At 55.2% G+C, this 17,236-nt stretch overlaps 4 protein-coding genes across 5 annotated transcripts; 3 read left to right on the top strand and 1 right to left on the bottom strand.

Annotated features, from left to right (window-relative positions):
* The first annotated feature begins 278 nt into the window (after nucleotides 1–278).
* Nucleotides 279–6,794, top strand: EIF4A1 (eukaryotic translation initiation factor 4A1). The gene is made up of 11 exons (XM_079724765.1): nucleotides 279–316; nucleotides 1,684–1,732; nucleotides 2,184–2,316; nucleotides 2,776–2,915; nucleotides 4,185–4,353; nucleotides 4,691–4,800; nucleotides 5,138–5,281; nucleotides 5,364–5,501; nucleotides 5,603–5,692; nucleotides 5,956–6,035; nucleotides 6,160–6,794. The coding sequence occupies exons 1-11, from the start codon at nucleotides 294–296 to the stop codon at nucleotides 6,302–6,304; spliced, it is 1,221 nt and encodes a 406-aa protein (XP_079580891.1). The 5' UTR covers nucleotides 279–293; the 3' UTR covers nucleotides 6,305–6,794.
* A 748-nt stretch (nucleotides 6,795–7,542) lies between these two features.
* On the top strand, nucleotides 7,543–9,451 carry CD68 (CD68 molecule). The gene is made up of 6 exons (XM_079726256.1): nucleotides 7,543–7,646; nucleotides 7,730–8,208; nucleotides 8,392–8,511; nucleotides 8,645–8,717; nucleotides 8,834–9,004; nucleotides 9,305–9,451. Exons 1-6 carry the CDS (start codon nucleotides 7,598–7,600, stop codon nucleotides 9,436–9,438), a joined length of 1,026 nt encoding a protein of 341 aa, XP_079582382.1. The 5' UTR covers nucleotides 7,543–7,597; the 3' UTR covers nucleotides 9,439–9,451.
* A 113-nt stretch (nucleotides 9,452–9,564) lies between these two features.
* On the bottom strand, nucleotides 9,565–16,783 carry SOX15 (SRY-box transcription factor 15). Of its 2 annotated transcripts, none has more exons than XM_079726258.1 (2): nucleotides 15,923–16,783; nucleotides 9,565–9,755 (listed from the first exon to the last, which is right to left on the bottom strand). In XM_079726258.1, the coding sequence occupies exons 1-2, from the start codon at nucleotides 16,447–16,449 to the stop codon at nucleotides 9,704–9,706; spliced, it is 579 nt and encodes a 192-aa protein (XP_079582384.1). In that variant the 5' UTR covers nucleotides 16,450–16,783; the 3' UTR covers nucleotides 9,565–9,703. The 2 variants fall into 2 exon arrangements, with proteins under 2 accessions (XP_079582384.1, XP_079582383.1); XM_079726257.1 differs by lacking the exon at nucleotides 9,565–9,755 and adding an exon at nucleotides 14,882–15,281.
* MPDU1 (mannose-P-dolichol utilization defect 1) lies at nucleotides 11,482–14,734 on the top strand (the record flags this gene model as incomplete). Its single annotated transcript, XM_079726259.1, has 7 exons — nucleotides 11,482–11,584; nucleotides 12,743–12,808; nucleotides 12,994–13,126; nucleotides 13,460–13,545; nucleotides 13,655–13,773; nucleotides 13,938–14,048; nucleotides 14,188–14,734. The coding sequence occupies 7 exons, from the start codon at nucleotides 11,482–11,484 to the stop codon at nucleotides 14,311–14,313; spliced, it is 744 nt and encodes a 247-aa protein (XP_079582385.1). The 3' UTR covers nucleotides 14,314–14,734.
* Nucleotides 16,784–17,236: the final 453 nt, after the last annotated feature.

Here is a 17,236-nt window from a genome sequence, read left to right as displayed (position 1 = left end):
GCACCAAGATGGCTGCCAGGCCTCGAGGCCTGAGTCCTGTATGTCACTTCCGTACCGGCAAGAAAGGCGGGCCCTTTAGCCAATGAGGCCGCGGGGCGGGCCTTCACCTTGGTAGGCACTCAAGCTATCCAATGGTGGCTGCGTGCCAGAGCGCCGACGAATGAACGTCACGCCGGGTTGCTGAGGGCCGGCAGGCGGAGCCGAGGAGGCCAAGCCAATGCGATGGCTGGGGCGGGGCTGGGCTCTCTATAAGTTGTCGATAGGCGGGCACTCCGCCCTAGTTTCTAAGGATCATGTCTGCGAGTCAGGATTCCCGGTAAGAAAGACATTTGCAAGAGATTGTGGCTACTTACCCTGCTGTCCCTTCCGAGGACCCCACCGGAGGAAGCTGAGGTCCATCGCCCTAGGCCCCCCCCAGGGTTGCGGGCGACCAAGCCGGGAGCACCCTTGGGGGGGGGTGAGGGGCGGGTCCACGGCCGACGTTGCCTCCAGGGCCTAGGTAGAGGCCGAGGACGGCCCAGGTTTCGGGGCTCGGCGCGCGAGGTGCGCTACGAGGGCTCGACCGACGAGGTGCGCGAAGCCCCGGCGTTGAGTCGGGCGGCGAGGTCGCAACCTGGCGTGGGAAAGAGAGGTAGAGGCGACCGTGCGTGGCCCGGAGCCGCCGGTCCGGTTGCCTCACTGCCGGAGGGAGGGCTCGCGCGATCGGATTCCGGAGGATTCTGACGGTACCACTCGCCGAAGGCGGGGGTGCCTGCGTCCTCAAATCCAGTCGCTGAGTCGCGTGGAGCTATGGGTCGGGGGAGAAGAAGCCGGCCGTTCTGTGTGCTGGTTTTCTTGACGGCCAGGACCGACCCTAACCCCGAGGAGCGGCCGCGTGAGGCACGAGGAGCCCACCCGGCGCCGGGCGGGCGGGTCCATTTTGCCGCACAAGCCGGGCAATTGGCAAACTGCGGATGGTCAGGTCCACTTTCCTTCGGGGGTGAGCGGCCTGAGGTATGGGAGGGCGACGCCATTTCGCGACGGGGCGGGCGGGATGTGGTTTGTTCCGGGGTGGGGTGGGGACGCCGCCGAGTGGTCGAGGGAGCAAGCACATGGCGTCCCGAGGTGTTCCCCTCCCCCAGTCCGCTTCGCTTCTAAGTGTTGTGCAATCTCCCCCTTTGCTAGCTCGGCTGGGGCTCATTGTGCGCGAGGCCGCCACCGCCCGCGGCCTCCCACATCCGGGCACTGCGAAGGGGGGGAGATGGGCTCGAGGGAGTGGGGGAGGGCGCGGGCTGTATGACGTGGGGGGAAGGGGATGTCCTACCCTGGCATCTGGGGAGGGGAGGGCGGGACTTCCGGCGCGCAGGGGCCACGGTGGGAGGTGCACGCGTTTGGGCTTGGAGCGTCAGGCTCAGGACACGTGGGCCCGGAGGCAGGCACCACCTCCGCGCCCCTTAAGCGCAGGTCGGTTCCTTCCAGCCTCTGGGTCTTCTAGGAACGTTACTCTATCATGTCGGGGTCGGCTTGACTTGAGCCGCTCCCGAGATGGGGCCTGACTCAGTTGTAAAATAACTATTCTGTTTTTTGGGAACACGTGGGGCTTGGATTAGGGAGTGAAGGCTGATGGCATCATGCAAAGTTGGTTTGCTGGTAGGAAGAGGCTGGCTGTCAGGATTTCTACATACTGTATTTTTAAACCGACAGATCTAGAGACAATGGCCCCGATGGGATGGAGCCCGAAGGCGTCATCGAGGTGAGGTTGGACCCCTCCCACCATTATCCTTTAACTCTGGGAAAGGCAGTGCCACTAGCATTGTTCTTTGGCTGTTGAAGTGGTGGTTTAGTGAATACACCAGTGATTGAAACCCAGGATCCAACTGTACTACGTAACATAAAACTCCCAGGTAGTTAAGACATGACACCTTAACTCCCTTGCAGAAATTTGTTTAAAGTTTTTAAAGTGTGTTTAAAACATGTCACTCAGATTCTGTTCCCCTTTCTACAACATCTGGGTTCACTGTTCACAAGTGGGCTGGCCCCTTGGGGGGGTTTCCCAGGTCATGTAGAACCATCAACCATCTGGCTTCCATGGGGAGAAGAGAGGTTGTGGGCTCTGAAGCTGTGGTGCAGGCACAAGGTCCTGTTTACTCCAATGCTAGAGCACAGCCCTATTTCTCCTACTTTAATTTCTTTGTTTTCTACAGAGTAACTGGAATGAGATTGTTGACAGCTTTGATGACATGAACCTTTCGGAGTCACTCCTCCGTGGCATCTACGCCTATGGTTTTGAGAAGCCCTCTGCCATCCAGCAGCGAGCTATTCTTCCTTGTATCAAGGGTAAGACCCTTCCGCCCCAGAACAAGTTCTGGACTGTCCCTGGCCTGGGTAGAGTGGCGCCTGGTTGGTGGTGCCTGTCTCATATCAGCCAGGGACAAAGTAACTCCTTGTTTATCCCAGCTTGGCTTTTGGTTCGTGTCCATGTCTGGTTCATGCCCTGGAAACATGGATTGCTGGTTTAATTTCAACAAGGTAGTGTTTTAACCAGATCATGCTGGCTTTTTACAGCTGTATTTTTAGCCCAATTTTGTGCAGTACTAAATGACTGAAACCTGGCCTGATTTTCCTGATCTGTTTTTGTTTGGATACTATGTTGTCATGTAGAGTCTGAAGCACTTATTGCTGGGCACATATCTCTATTGGTTGCTTACTGATCTCATTCAGCAGGGCTGTTGAATGTCCCATGAGTCCAAAGAATGCTTTCTACCATACCAAATTTCTCTCCTAATTTGTGTTTAGGTTATGATGTGATCGCTCAAGCCCAATCTGGGACTGGGAAAACGGCCACTTTTGCCATATCAATTTTGCAGCAGATTGAATTGGATCTAAAGGCCACCCAGGCCTTGGTCCTGGCACCCACTAGAGAGTTGGCTCAGCAGGTGAGTTTACCTTTCTTCCCCTGAAGGACTTACTTAGAAGTGATTAACATAAACCAGAAATCAGAAGTTATGTGCCCCAACTCCTACCACTTTTGGAAGAACTGAAGTATGGGGAAAAGAGATGATATAAAGTCAGTTGATGACTTTTATGTCTCAAGACTTAGTAGGTTAATTGTAAGCCTTTTCCTCACCAAACACGGTAAGCATCCCTTACTCCACCCATTTCCTGAGTCAGACGAGGAAGGCTGCTGGGTGGAGCCTGGCTGGCTGGGCAAGTTTGGCTGTTTTATGAACAAAACCCCCTGGCAATGGGCAAAGAGACACCTGATTGGTGGTGGTGCTCTTGTATCAGTCAGGGGCAAAGCAGATGTCTAGTCCTATCTTCATCGTAGCTTGATGCCTGGGTTGGTGGCCAGAGCTGTTTCATGGCTGGGGCACATAAAATGTTGGGCTATTTTCCTGGGTCTTGGAGGGGGAAAAGATCAGAAACACTTGTCTCATAAGTTGATTATTGAGTTTAGGGGAATGTATTCTTACAGTGTTCTACGGAGGTATCGTGGTCATTCTGTGCCTGACTTCTGAACAAAGGCAGTGAGTGTAAGCAAGAAGTTACAGTAGGAGGGCCCTTAACATTTAGAACATGCTTTAAGAGTGAACATGCTATCCAACGTAGGCAGGAGTACAACAGTACATAGATGTCATTCCACACATAAAACTAATTGCTGTGACCCATCAAATAAATGGGTCACACAGCTGACTTCCAGAAAGCTGTGAGGTCTAATTGGTTAAGAAGCCATGTTGAAGTTATTTCAGGGGGCCATTATTGTGAATCAGTGTGTACATTCAGGAGCCAGACTGGGTTCAAATTCTGAGACTGCCACTTAGCAGTCTAATCTTAGATTTTTTTAACCTACCTGTTTCTTGCTTAAGAAGTGAGCTTAGGGGGCTTCCCTGGTGGCGCAGTGGTTGAGAGTCCGCCTGCCGATGCAGGGGACACGGGTTCGTGCCCCGGTCCGGGAAGATCCCACACGCCGCGGAGCGGCTGGGCCCGTGAGCCATGGCCGCTGAGCCTGCGCGTCCGGAGCCTGTGCTCCGCAACGGGCGAGGCCACGACAGTGAGAGGCTCATGTACCGCAAAAAAAAAAAAAAAAAAAAAAAGTGAGCCTAATAGTGTTTGTCTCAGAGCTGGAAAGAATAAAATACATAGCACTTAAAATGGTGCCTGGCAGTTGTAGCTAATATACAAGCACTTATGTTTTTCTGGTTCAGATACAGAAGGTAGTTATGGCCTTAGGAGATTACATGGGTGCCTCGTGCCACGCCTGCATTGGGGGTACCAATGTGCGTGCTGAGGTGCAGAAGCTGCAGATGGAAGCTCCCCATATCATCGTGGGTACCCCAGGCCGTGTGTTCGACATGCTTAACCGGAGATACTTGTGTGAGTGTACAATTTTCTAGTCCTCTGGGTCACTTCCTTATACATGCCTTTCCAGTTTCTTAACGTGGCCACGGTTTGATTCCCAATGATACCCTCTTGAGAGTTGCTCTGTGATGAACCCCATGCGTGTCATCTGAGCCTGGCTTCCCTGTCATCTCAGCCCATGTAGTGTTCTACTTCCCAGGGCTATTGTCTGGCCTGGCAAGGGGGTCCCAGGCAGAGGATCAGTCTTTGTCTTCTGAGAGCAGACCGCCTGTCCCTGTTTTTTTTTATCGGGAAAGTTAGGTGTAGTTCACACTTTCCTAGTAACTACCTGTTGGTGTTTTTCTTTCTGCAGCTCCCAAATACATCAAGATGTTTGTACTGGATGAAGCTGATGAAATGTTAAGCCGTGGGTTCAAGGACCAGATCTATGACATATTCCAAAAGCTCAATAGCAACACCCAGGTGAGGAGGACATTGGGGTCTTGCTTGCATGGGTGACAGTTGCTTTGTATAGGTTGTGGTGTGCTTGGGGTGATGCTGGAGCATTATCAAGTGCCAAAAGAGGGACTTCCCTGGCAGTCCAGTGGTTAAGACCCGGCACTTCCAATGCAGGGGGTATGGATTCGATCCCTGCTCAGGGAACTAAGATCCTACATGCCACGTGTTGTGGCCAAAAAGTTTAAAAAAAAAAAAAAAATCTGGGATGATCTCCAGATATCTAAAAAAACCCAAAAGTGCCAGGGGAACCATGGAGTTCTGGAGTTTCCCCTACCCTGAGACTGCTCTTTTTTTCCATTAGGTGGTTTTGCTGTCAGCTACAATGCCTTCCGATGTGCTTGAGGTGACCAAGAAGTTCATGAGGGACCCAATTAGAATTCTTGTCAAGAAAGAAGAGTTGACGCTGGAGGGTATCCGCCAATTCTACATCAATGTGGAACGAGAGGTGGGGCCCAGTGCAGGAGGCGGGCCTGGTGGTAAGTTGTTGGGTATAGCCCCTGACTGATCTCCTCCCCCCACCCCACCAGGAGTGGAAGCTGGACACACTGTGTGACTTGTATGAAACCCTGACCATCACACAGGCAGTCATCTTCATCAACACCCGAAGGAAGGTGGACTGGCTCACTGAGAAGATGCATGCCCGAGACTTCACCGTCTCTGCTATGGTGAGGTTTCTCCACCTTGTTTACCAGCAGAGTCACATGTCAGGGTCCTACTCACAGTCAGTTCTCAGAACCAACGCACCTACTTCTGTTTCCTGTTCTAGCACGGAGATATGGACCAAAAAGAACGAGACGTTATCATGAGGGAGTTCCGCTCTGGCTCTAGCAGAGTATTGATCACCACTGACCTGCTGGTAAGTAGAAGGGCATCTGGACAAGAGGGGAAGGAAGATGGGAGAATCCAAGGTGATTCCCTCTTCCAAGGGGCCTGCTAGTGCCCCTCTTCAGGAAAGTAGCAACTTGGAATAAAATCTGGCACGCCTCAGGTTTCTGGGGAGAGTGGATGTTTGTTTCCCTGCCTGCCTTTGGCTGCCTACATGTATGCTTAAGTCTCTTCTGGATAGACTTACGGTGTCCTCTCATTCACACACTGAAGCTGCCTTCTTTCTGGACATAGGCCAGAGGCATCGATGTGCAGCAGGTTTCCTTAGTCATCAACTATGACCTCCCCACCAACAGGGAAAACTACATCCACAGGTAAACGCAGATCTGGACTGTTAACCAGCCCGACCCCCTCCTGCCCAGTCCTCCCTGCATGGAAGCGTCTGATTTTTTCCATTTCCCTTATCCTCGCTTATTCTAAGGTGTCCTTGTTTTCCAGAATCGGTCGAGGTGGCCGTTTCGGCCGTAAGGGTGTGGCTATTAACATGGTGACAGAAGAAGACAAGAGGACTCTTCGAGACATTGAGACCTTCTACAACACCTCCATTGAGGAGATGCCCCTCAATGTTGCTGACCTCATCTGAGGGGCTGTTCTGCTACCTGGCCCCCCAGCCAGGGCTCAGTCCTTGGGGGGCGCTGAGGAGCAGCAGGAGGGGGGAGGGAAGGGAGTCAAGGGATGGACATCTTGTCATTTTTTTCTTTTTTTTTTCTTTGAATAAATGTCACTTTTTGAGGCAAAAGAAGGAACCGTGAACATTTTAGACACCCTTTTCTTTGGGGTAGGCGCCGTCTCTTCTCCCAAAAACACTAATCCATTTCCCTAACCTAGTCACCTCCAAACCCCAGAGGCTCTCCCCACCCCACCTGAATTCCTCTGAAAATGATTCAGTCCACCTCATTTGCTGGACCAAATCTGGAGGGAGAACCCCCCCCCGTGTTAGGTGGCCCAGGGGGTTGTCCCCAGGTGGGGGGAGTAGGGGAGAGAAAATGGTAGCCGTTTTTACATTGTTTTGTATAGTATTTATTGATTCAGGAAACAAAGACAAAATTCTGAATAAAATGACTTGGAAACTGCCTGCCTCGGCTTGTCGTTTCTTCCCTCCCCTTCCCTCCCATCTGCTCTCGGGTACAGACAGCTCTGCTCCCTTCTGGTGAGCTTTGTTGTTGACTGGAAAATGGTCGTGTTAACTGGATAATACGACCTTTCTGGAAGGGGCTGGGCAAAGACCATCACAAGTACCTCACGTGTCTCAACAAAGCGGAAGCAACAGGGCTTCCCTGGTGGTGCAGTGGTTGAGAGTCCGCCTGCAGATGCAGGGGACACGGGTTCGTGCCCCGGTCCGGGAAGATCCCACGTGCCGCGGAGCAGCTGGGCCTGCATGTCCGGAGCCTGTGCTCAGCAGTGAGAGGCCCGCGTACCAAAAAAAAAAAAAAAAAGCAACAGAGGAAAGGGAGTGGAAATAAATGTTCAAGTTTTACATCCTATTGAACTCTGACAGGGAGGGGCTGCTGGCTCCATAATCACTTGTCACAACCACTAAGCATGTTTTGCTGAGGCAGACAAATGAATCCCCAAGGATCCACTTACCCAAAACTCCATCTCGCTAGCCACATGACACATGTTGCTGACAGCCCCTACTTCGGTGACACCAGGGCCAATCATCTAACTCAATGACAAAATTTTAATGACTAAGAGATTGGTGGCTGGGGCTGAGGTGCCTGAGTCAGGCGGGGGGTTGGGTTACCTCAGTTACAGGAAGTCAAAGATTTATTTCCTCTTTTCCAAATGAACGAAGGCAGAGGGTATAGGGTTGATTGAGCAGGCAGCTGGTACCGACACAGAACCAAGCTGGGCTCTGGGTGGAGGCTGTTCTGTCATGAGGTTGGCTGTGCTCTTCTCTGGGGCCTTGCTGGGTCTACTAGCAGGTAAGGAGAAAGGGGACCGAAGGGGAGGGGGCCCCTGGGAAGGAGCCTGCCCCCGGGGTGCTAACCAGTCTTTCCTCTGAAAGCCCAGGGGACAGGGAATGACTGTCCTCATAAAAAATCGGCCACTCTGCTGCCATCCTTCACGGTGACACCTACAGCTACAGAAAGCACAACAAGCCCTGGAACAACCAGCCACAGAACGACCAAGAGCCACAAAACGACCAAGAGCCACAAAACGACCACTTACACAGCTACCACCACTCATAAAACTACCACCACAGGCACCACCAGCCACGAGTCTTCAACAGCGACTCACCATCCTGCTACCACCACCAGTCACGGAAATGCCACGGTTCATCCAACAAGCAACAGCACTGCCACCAGCCCAGGACCCTCCACCAGATCCCCCCGCCCAGGACCACCTCCACCCTCTCCAAGTCCTAGCCCAGGCTCCAAGGAGGCAATAGGAGACTACACTTGGACTAACGGTTCCCAGCCCTGCATCCGGCTCCAAGCCCAGATTCAGATTCGAGTTCTGTACCCAACCCAGGGTGGAGGAGAGGTAAAGCTAAAAAACAGTAGAGGACATAAGGGGAAGGGGATGAGGCCTTCTGCTACGGTTCAGAAGGGAAGGAGGAAGAGTAAAGAAGTAGACGAACACAGGGTGAAGACAAAGGGAACAGGGAACCTTGGATGGCACAGCTGTGTAGTCTTGTGACCCTCTCTCGTCTTTTAACTTCTGCAGGCCTGGGGAATCTCTGTTCTGAACCCCAACAAAACCAAGGCCCAAGGGGGCTGTGAGGGTGCTCATCCCCACTTGCTCCTCTCATTTCCCTATGGACAGCTCAGCTTTGGATTCAAGCAGGTACTTAACCCTCATCCCTCACTCTCACCCTCCAAGCGCCCTACCCCTACCAACTTCTTGCCGCACTCCTTACTCTGTGTACCTGGATGCCACTCTCCCCTGCTGCTCTGAGTCTTCCTGGTCACCTCCCCAGGAGCCACTGCAGAGAACCGTCTACCTGAACCATATGACTGTGGAGTACAACGTATCCTTTCCCCAGGCAGCGCGTGAGTAACCTTCCCTTTCTCATCACTTGCACTAGATGTCTGGGCTCCTGAAGGGACCCAGGCTGGGGGCATGGTGGGGATGTCGCTATGGAGCTGACCCTTCCTCGTTCTTTCAGAGTGGACATTCTCTGTTCAGAATTCATCCCTTCGAGATCTCCAAACCCCTCTGGGCCAGAGCTTCAGTTGCAGAAACGCAAGCGTCATTCTTTCACCAGCTTTCCACATTGACCTGCTCTCCCTGAAGCTACAAGCTGCTCAGCTGCCCCCCACAGGGGCCTTTGGACCAAGTAAGACCTATTCCTTCCCTCCCAGAATTTCCCCACTGCACTGAAAGCCCTCCCCCCCAGGCCTATAATCTCCCTTCCTGCACCCCCAAATTTCCTCCCCCTCTCAAGTTTGTCAGAGCTAGGGTAACTGTCCTCCCCTCCTCTAGAAGACTCTGCCCAGGCTCCCCTTTTTGGTGCTCCGAGTCCTCTAGGTGAGCCCGCCCCTCACCAATCTCCTACTTCCCAACATCACATTCCCTCCTTCCACCTTTATCCCAACCACCACCGTCGTGATGCCTACTTGCCCTATCTTTCCGCCAGGTTTCTCTTGCCCCAGTGACCAATCCAACTTGCTGCCTCTCATCATTGGCCTGATCTTACTCGGCCTCCTCATCCTGGTGCTTGTTACCTTCTGCGTCGTCCGGAGACGCCCACCCACTTACCAGCCCCTCTGAGCATTTGTCCCAACAGCCAGGGCACCAGGAGGTGCCCTCATTTCTCACCACTCAACTGACTCAGAGACAAAGTTATCTTCCTTCCCTGTCTTGATGAACAAAAGTAGAGATAATGCAATCGGGAGGGATGAGGAGAGAGATGTTTATTAAATATGACTGATTCCCCCTCCCCCATATCCAGTGGGAGCATAGTAAAACTTGATCAAATCTCTGTTCTTGGTTTTCCTTGTCCTTCCTGCCAGGATTAAAAGCCACGAGTTTCTTGTCACACACCTTTCTGTACCTTCCATGGTTGAGTCTTGGGGAGCCAGGAACAGCTGGTGAGGAGGGATGAAAATGTCACTGTGTGGCCCAATGCCCTCACGGGCTCATCCTTCGAAGCCTGACACAGCTGGTGTCGAATCGGCCTCACCTCCCTTCCTCCTCTTCTTCTGGGGCCCCTGGCTGCTCCAGTTCCCTCTCTCCTCCAATCCAGGGGAGCCACCCATCCCAGCAGCCTTCTTCCCAACCTTCAGATTACAGTTACAGGCGAAGCAGGCAGCAAGAGCCATGAGTGTGGGTGGGAAGGTCACAGCCCTGCCCTGCCCTGTTTCAAATGCCCTGCCCTACCCACTGTGCCCAGGCCTAGCGAACAGCCTGGATTAAACTCTCCCCGCACCTGGGATGCTCCTATCTCACCTGCAAAGGGTTTTCATCAACCACGGGAGCAATGCGTACTCTGAACTCCACATACGATCACCCTCTATGCTCCTGGGAACAACATGCCTCCAGCCTGGGCGACCCGCGAAGCCAACCCTGAAGTCCCTGGTGGTGGTGCACCTAGTGGTGGTGGATGGCACCCCCCAAGGCAGCCTGAATCCAGATTCTTCAAAGGACCTCCCCGACCAAGAAGTGCCAGACCCTTTACAGTCAGCTATGAGCATCCCCGGGGCCAGAGTGGGACCCTTCCAGTTGTAGGAGCCGTGTAAGGCTACAGAAAGCAGCCGCCAGGACCTGCAGACCCAGCCCTTTGAGGGCAGCACGTGGCAGGGACCCAACAACCACACCACCGCCTCGCCGACACCCCGTTATGACCTTGCCGACTGTGGTGCGGCAGTCCCCGAAGGGTGTGGTACTCCCAGCAGGCGCCCAGCCACCAGAGCGTGATGGCCAGGCCCATCTCCACCGAGATGGCCGAGAGCTGGTGTCCCGGCGCTGGGGGGCGGAGGGCCTAATCCAAGATGCCCTTTCCCAAGGCTAGCTACTGGGCCCCCTCCGCCTGGCCCAAGCCCTGGCTCAGCACGCGGTCGCAGGAGGCCGAGGAGCGGGCCTTGGCCTAGAGGTGGCGCCCTCGGGCCAGTGGGGTGAGAGGGAACCCCAGGGCCCTCGTTTCACAGGGGCGGCCAGGGCTGGGCCCGCAAGGGGGTTAAGGGCGTTGCCGTCCCCCGAAACTGGGCTCACCTTCCCCACCTCCCCCTCCTCTGCTTCACTGTCCCGGCCCAGCAGTTGCTGGCGCACCCATCTGCGAAGGCCTGGGCGAACCTGAGGAGGAAGAAGCATGGGCTCGGCGCCTAAGGAGGGATGCCTGGCTCAGACTATCCCCCTCCCGTCGGTGCCGTGTCCTCTGGAGACGCCGAGAGCACAGGAGAGAGAACGCTACATAGCCCCCGCCCAACGCCATTTTGCAGACTCACGCTCCTTCTCTCTCAACTTCGTACAATGTAAAGTCAGCTGGAAGAAAACAAGATGGCGCCGAGCCGGAGGAGCGGAGAAAGGCTGGAGGATAAATCTTGTTGCCGAAGCGGAAGCGTAAACAAAGGCGCGAATGATGGAACTGCGCAGGCGTACAGCTTTGGCACGCTTTAAAATTCGAGCAGCAGGGTGGGCGCGTCCAAAAACGTGGTCTCCGGGCGAGACCTATTTTACGCGAACGAAGGTGGGATGGAGTAAGGCCGGAGCAGCCCTGCTTAATCGCGAGAAGACGGGAGGCGGAGTGCCCGGAGCGCGCATGCGCAACGTAAGTCAATGGCGGTTTGAGGGGCTGGCGGAAGCTAGCTTTTCAATATGGCGACCGAGGTAGACGGGCTGCTCAAACGGGTGCTGGTGCCGATTCTTTTACCTGAGAAATGCTACGACCAAATTTTCATCCAGTGGGACCTGCTTCACGGTGAGTTTTATTCGGTATCCGATCAAAGTTGTGCTTCAGAGCCCTCCGGCCGTAAGTGGGGCGTGAGTGCGGGCTAAGTGACAGCTGCCACGGCGCGCGGGGCGGAAGTCGCTTCTGAGAAGGGCGGATATGTCTTGGGCTCCGTAGAGGGAGGACTCCATATTTGAGCGAGAGGGGGGAGTCGCCAGGTGGGAGTAGTTCTTTGCTTTAGCGACGATGAAAGACGAAAAGACTCAAATTTTACAAAACAAAGTTTAAAATCTGATTAGATCGTTCCGACCTTTAATAGATCTCTACACCTTCAGAAGCAAGGCTACACTTGATTCAAAGCTTCTCATGAATCCAGGCCTTCTGCGGCGCCCCCAAGAATCCTGCCATCCCAATGGCTTTCCTTCCAGCCTCCACGTTTGCTCATGGTCGAATTTTGGAATTAACTTGTCTGCCTTCCTCCTCCTATCTACGAGGCGACGCCAGAGCAAAACCTGCTTCTGACATCAGACCTTTAGGGAAGCTTTCGCGGTCTGCCCCCGTCAGTTCTTGGTACCCCAGCTGTGCTCCCGGGACAATGTTTTAGCCGCGTTCATGACCCACGAGAATCTGACTACTACTGGGCCAGGCACCTTGGGGATAGGACTTCAAGGCTAGGGAAGATGTCGGTGGCTAGAGCATAAAAGCAAGCCCTGGAAGGGTCAAGTCCCTGAGTAGGGGCCAGAGACAGTGTTCAGGAATGAGTGATACAGAGGAAACCTATCCTTGGAGAAAGAAGACATGTGAAGTGGATTGCCTAGTGGCTCAGAGGCGGGCAATAAAGGATCAGAGGACTCTTGGGCATTGCTCAGCTCTATACAGGGAAGCAAGGGAGAGGTTTGTAAGTCAGATCAAGGAGTTTAGATGTGATGGCAGGGAATGGAAGGTTGGGTCAGAGGAAAGGAATGGTAAAAGCCGTTTTGGAAAGTCACCTTGTCTGAACGTGATATGATTTGGAGTAGGAAGAACTAGGCCTTTTTCACATGCCTCCAGACCACCCAAGGCTTCCGTTGTGTGGGTATGTCAAGGTCTTAAGGAGCACTTCAAGCCTTTAGGCCTGAGCTGCCTCCTGGAACCCCTGGCTTGGGTTCCATAAGTGTCATCTCTGCTTACCTCTTTTTCTCTTCTTAGTTCCCTGCCTCAAGATTCTCCTCAGCAAAGGCCTGGGGCTGGGCATTGTGGCTGGCTCACTTCTGGGTATGTTTCTTATCTTCCCTTCCTGTTGTTGAGAGGTGGGTGGAGTGCTAAGATGCCATGAACCTGATGGGTCCCTTAACCAGAAGCGGGGCTAACATGCCTCCCAGTCTGCTCTGTAGCTGTCATGCTGCGCTCCCAAGGGATGTCAGCCCCTCAGCCCTGCCCTTTTCATCCTCTTTCTCCAGTAAAACTACCCCAAGTGTTTAAAATCCTGGGAGCCAAGAGCGCGGAGGGGTTGAGTTTCCAGTCAGTAATGCTAGAGCTAATGGCGTTGACTGGGACCATGGTCTACAGCATCACCAACAACTTCCCCTTCAGGTGAGGGGCCCCGTCCTTTATCTCCAAGGGTAAGTGCTCACAACTCTAGTAAGGATTAGGGTGAGGGAGGTAAAAGGGCAGGAAAGCTTAAGCCCTTCTGGAACTCTAGCCATCATCTATGGTGATGAGAGGAGGTGAGAATCCCAAGAATGCCCAGTTTCCTATCCTGGGTCAAGCGGGTGGGGGCTGCCGGGAGGCAGGAGGTAAGGAACCAGCAGGGCTGTGGAGGACAGGGAATAATCAGAATTGGGTCCCCAAGATGGATGGGCTATGGAGGCTTTCCCTGCCTCTTTCCAGGCCCACGTTTCTTCCCCCCAACTCTTGACTCTGCAGCTCTTGGGGTGAAGCTCTGTTCCTGATGCTCCAGACAGTCACCGTTGCCTTCCTGGTCCTGCACTACAGAGGACAGACTGTGAAAGGTGCTGAGGATTGAGCCAGGAGCTGGCTGCAGCTGTTGGGAGCCCTGCTGGGAACGCAGGTTTGCCTACTCGGAGGTTGATGAGGACTCCTTATCTCCCTGTCTCCCAGGTGTTGCCTTCCTAGTGTGCTCCGCCCTGGTCCTGCTGGTGCTGCTTTCACCACTGACGCCCCAGGCTGTAGTCACCCTGCTCCAGGCCTCCAACATGCCTGCTGTGGTGGTGGGAAGGGTGGGTGCTGGGAACAAGGGAGAGGATGTTGGGAAGGGGGACTGGGTGAGGAGCAGAGGGGAAACCCAAAGTTTGGGGGTGTTGGACTGAGGGGAGTGCAGAAATGTTATGGGAACATTGGACAAGTTCAGATGACAAAACGAAGGGTCTCAACTCCTCCCCAGCTGCTCCAGGCAGCCACCAACTACCGCAATGGGCACACAGGCCAGCTCTCAGCCATCACAGTCTTTCTGCTCTTTGGGGGCTCCCTGGCCCGAATCTTCACCTCCATTCAGGTGAGTGCACCTCCTCCCCTCTAGAGGGCACCATAACCTCACCTTACTTCTCTCTCTCCCCGTGGACTTGAAGCTGCTCCCTCTCTGGAGCCCTTTTTGGCTATGCGGAAGAGTAACCCTAGCTGTGTCTCTCACCCAGGAAACTGGAGACCCCCTCATGGCTGGAACCTTTGTAGTCTCTTCCCTCTGCAACGGCCTCATCGCTGCCCAGCTCCTCTTCTACTGGAATGCAAAGGCTCCCCACAAGAAGAAGAAGGAGCAGTAGAGTTGAGCTGGCTCCTGGAGTACCTTCCATGTTTCTATTCATCCACCCAACCTTGGGATCCTTACCATCTGAACCAGTCTGCTGGTGTGACTTTTAATCATTCCCTGTTCTTCTGCAATTGCAGCTTTAGTGGAAATGCTTGGTTGACCCAGATCCTTAGAAACGATAGGGGAAGAGATTTACAGGCTGACATTTAATCATTTAGCTGAGATTCTTTCTTTAGCAGAAGTTTCCAGCTACTTACCTATTCTGGGCAAAACTCTTATCCTGTCCCCCCCATTTCCCCACTTCCCTCTGACCCTAGAGGACAGAGGCTGGACAGTGGAAGGGAATAGGTGCTTGTGGATTCCTCCCTCCCGCACCCTGGCTCAGACTGTCTCCTGGACCCCAGTGCTTGGTGGGGGAAGGGGGAAGGGGGACAGAAGAATGACTGACTCAGGCAGGGCCCCGGGGTGGGGTGTGGAGGTTCCTGCTCTGGCAGGTCCAGGCGGAAGGGAGTGGAGACTGCTGGTTCCTGCTGCAGTAAAGGCGAACAGAGATGGTACAATAAAGACTCAGAGACGTGGTGTAATCATACAAAACTGTGTTCAGCCTACAAAAAAAAAAAAACTGTCTTGTTTTGTTCCCACTGGCTTTCAGGGCTTTGGGGGGTACTGCCCACCTCCTCTGAACTGTGGTCCAACACAGTTCTAGAACAGGGTGTGCAGCCTGGGAATGGTGGTGGTGGTGGTGGTAGTGGGGTGTTTCTGGGTAGAAAAGGAGGATGGAAACCTCTCTGGGAGGTCCATGTCCATGAGGGTTAGAGGTGGGTTAGGGGCATGGGGGCCCCTGGGAGGGGAGGGTTGTACAGAGTGGGAGAGCCTGGGGGTGGGTAGGGGCTGTAAGGGGGGAACAGCTCCCCCTGGAGCCTTGGGTTACTCTGAGGGAGAGAGCACGGCGAGGGGGCTTCCGGTTTACAGTGGGAAGAGCTGCAAAGAGAAACACCGGGGTTAGAAGGCACTTGGTCCCCTGGGTTGGAGGTGCCGAGCAGGGTCCCCAGCTCGCATGTGGGGGTGGTTCTGAGCAGCTCTGCGCAGACATGTATAACTTGTCACCCACCTACCCATCCCTGGCTCCCTGGGTCCTGCCGGTAGGGAACCGGACCCCAGGACGGCTTAGAGCAGCGCCGCCGCAGCCGTGTTGGGGCACGCTCAAGAGCGAGCTTGCGTGCTGCGCGCCTGTTTTCCTCTTTTGGGGCGGCAGGCCAGGAAGGGGTAGAGCTGGGCTTGGCCTGTCCTTGCCCCGGGGGCTGGGAGAGGAAGCTGGGTCACACGAGGGCCAGAATCGGGGGTGGGAAACGGGAAATTCTGGTAACTTAGAACACGGTCATATCCAGGGCGCTGTGGTCTGCTCCTGCGGTGCCACCACCAACAGACTGTGATGGAAACGTCCTCTAGGAAGACCCTGGCTCCCCGGAACTCTCCCACCCTTCACGGGGCGCCCCCCAAACTTCTCCGGGTGTGTCCCCTTGGGTGGGCTCGGGGCCCCTGCCAGCCAGGCCCTCTGGTATCCGCCCCCACCCAGGCTGCAGGAGGGGGGCACGTCCTCACCCCGCTCCCCGGGCACTCACCCGTAACCGCCAGGCAGGTAGGCTGTCGAGTAGTTGGGGGGCTGGTACCCAAAGCCTCTGCTCCCCTGGGTGGTCGTGTACCCGGGCCCCCAGACCGGCCCGCCGCCAGCCACGCCGCCGCTTCCCTGGCCGAAGTGGGGCGACCCGGCGCCCGCGCTCTTGGTCTTGCGCCGGGGCCGGTACTTGTAGTCGGGGTAGTCGCGCAGGTGCCGGGCCCGGAGCCGCTTAGCCTCTTCCACGAAGGGCCGCTTCTCGTCCTCGCCCAGCAGCTTCCACTGCGCGCCCAGGCGCTTGGAGATCTCAGAGTTGTGCATCTTCGGGTTCTGCTGCGCCATCTGGCGGCGCTGGGCGGAGCTCCACACCATGAACGCGTTCATGGGCCGTTTCACCTTCTCCAAGGGAAGCCCCCCGGAGACCACTGGGCTCCCGGCGCCCTCCCGCTCCTGGGAGCCCGAGGACGAGGAGTTAGGGGCCGTGGGAGTGGGAGGTTCCAGGCTCCAGGCCTGTGAGGAGCCGGGTAGCGCCATCAGGAGTGAAGGGAAGCCTTAAGAGGGCGTCCTACACGCCCTCCCCTCCAAAGTGAAACGTTGATCCCCAAACCCGGTATCCTTAAAATGGAAGTGGCTTCCTAGTCCGGAGTCGTAACAGAGAGACTCGTGTCCTTAAAAGGTATATATATCGTCCCCAAGTTCAGAGTCCTTATAATGGAGCCCCTGCCACCAACCAATCCGGCACGTTTGGGGAGTCGAGCGCAAAATCCGCTGTCCGGTACCCAGTCCTGGATAGGCTGTGCTCTTTCCTTGTGGCCGCGAGGTCCCCGACCCAGCCTCGCTCCCCCTACTACCTGCCGGCCACCGGCCCGGGCCTCGGTGAAGGCGGTAAACCTTCGCGCTCTAGGGTCCCACAGCTGCCAGGAGGCACAGCCCGGATGCCACAGCCCTCTCTCACCTGGCCTCAGCGTCTGTGGCTGCCGGGTGCGCCAGGCCCGGGAACTGCTTTTAACGACTGACTCCTCCCTACTCCCTCCCAGCCGACCGCGCCTCCTGAAGGGCGCCAACCTCCCCCTCCCTTAGGCCAACCAGGTGTCCTGTTCTTCCCAGCCCCCAACACTCCCCCCCAGGGGACCACGCCCCCTCCCCACCCAAGACCCAAGTCAGGCCTTCCAGCCCCAGTGGCTCTGAACAGCTACCCCTCCCTTCTTAAGTACTGGCAGTTTAAAGTCAATGCCTTTGCACAACGGGATCCGGCATCTGGTGATCAAAAGCCCTCAGGCTCACAGTTGTGCTGGGAGGGAGGTGAGGACACCCAACCCCC

Source organism: Hyperoodon ampullatus (genome assembly GCF_949752795.1).
Source record: "Hyperoodon ampullatus genome assembly, chromosome: 19".
Taxonomy (NCBI): domain Eukaryota; kingdom Metazoa; phylum Chordata; class Mammalia; order Artiodactyla; family Ziphiidae; genus Hyperoodon; species Hyperoodon ampullatus.
Note: the sequence above shows the minus strand (reverse complement) of the source record. Positions and strands in the feature narration are given on the sequence as shown.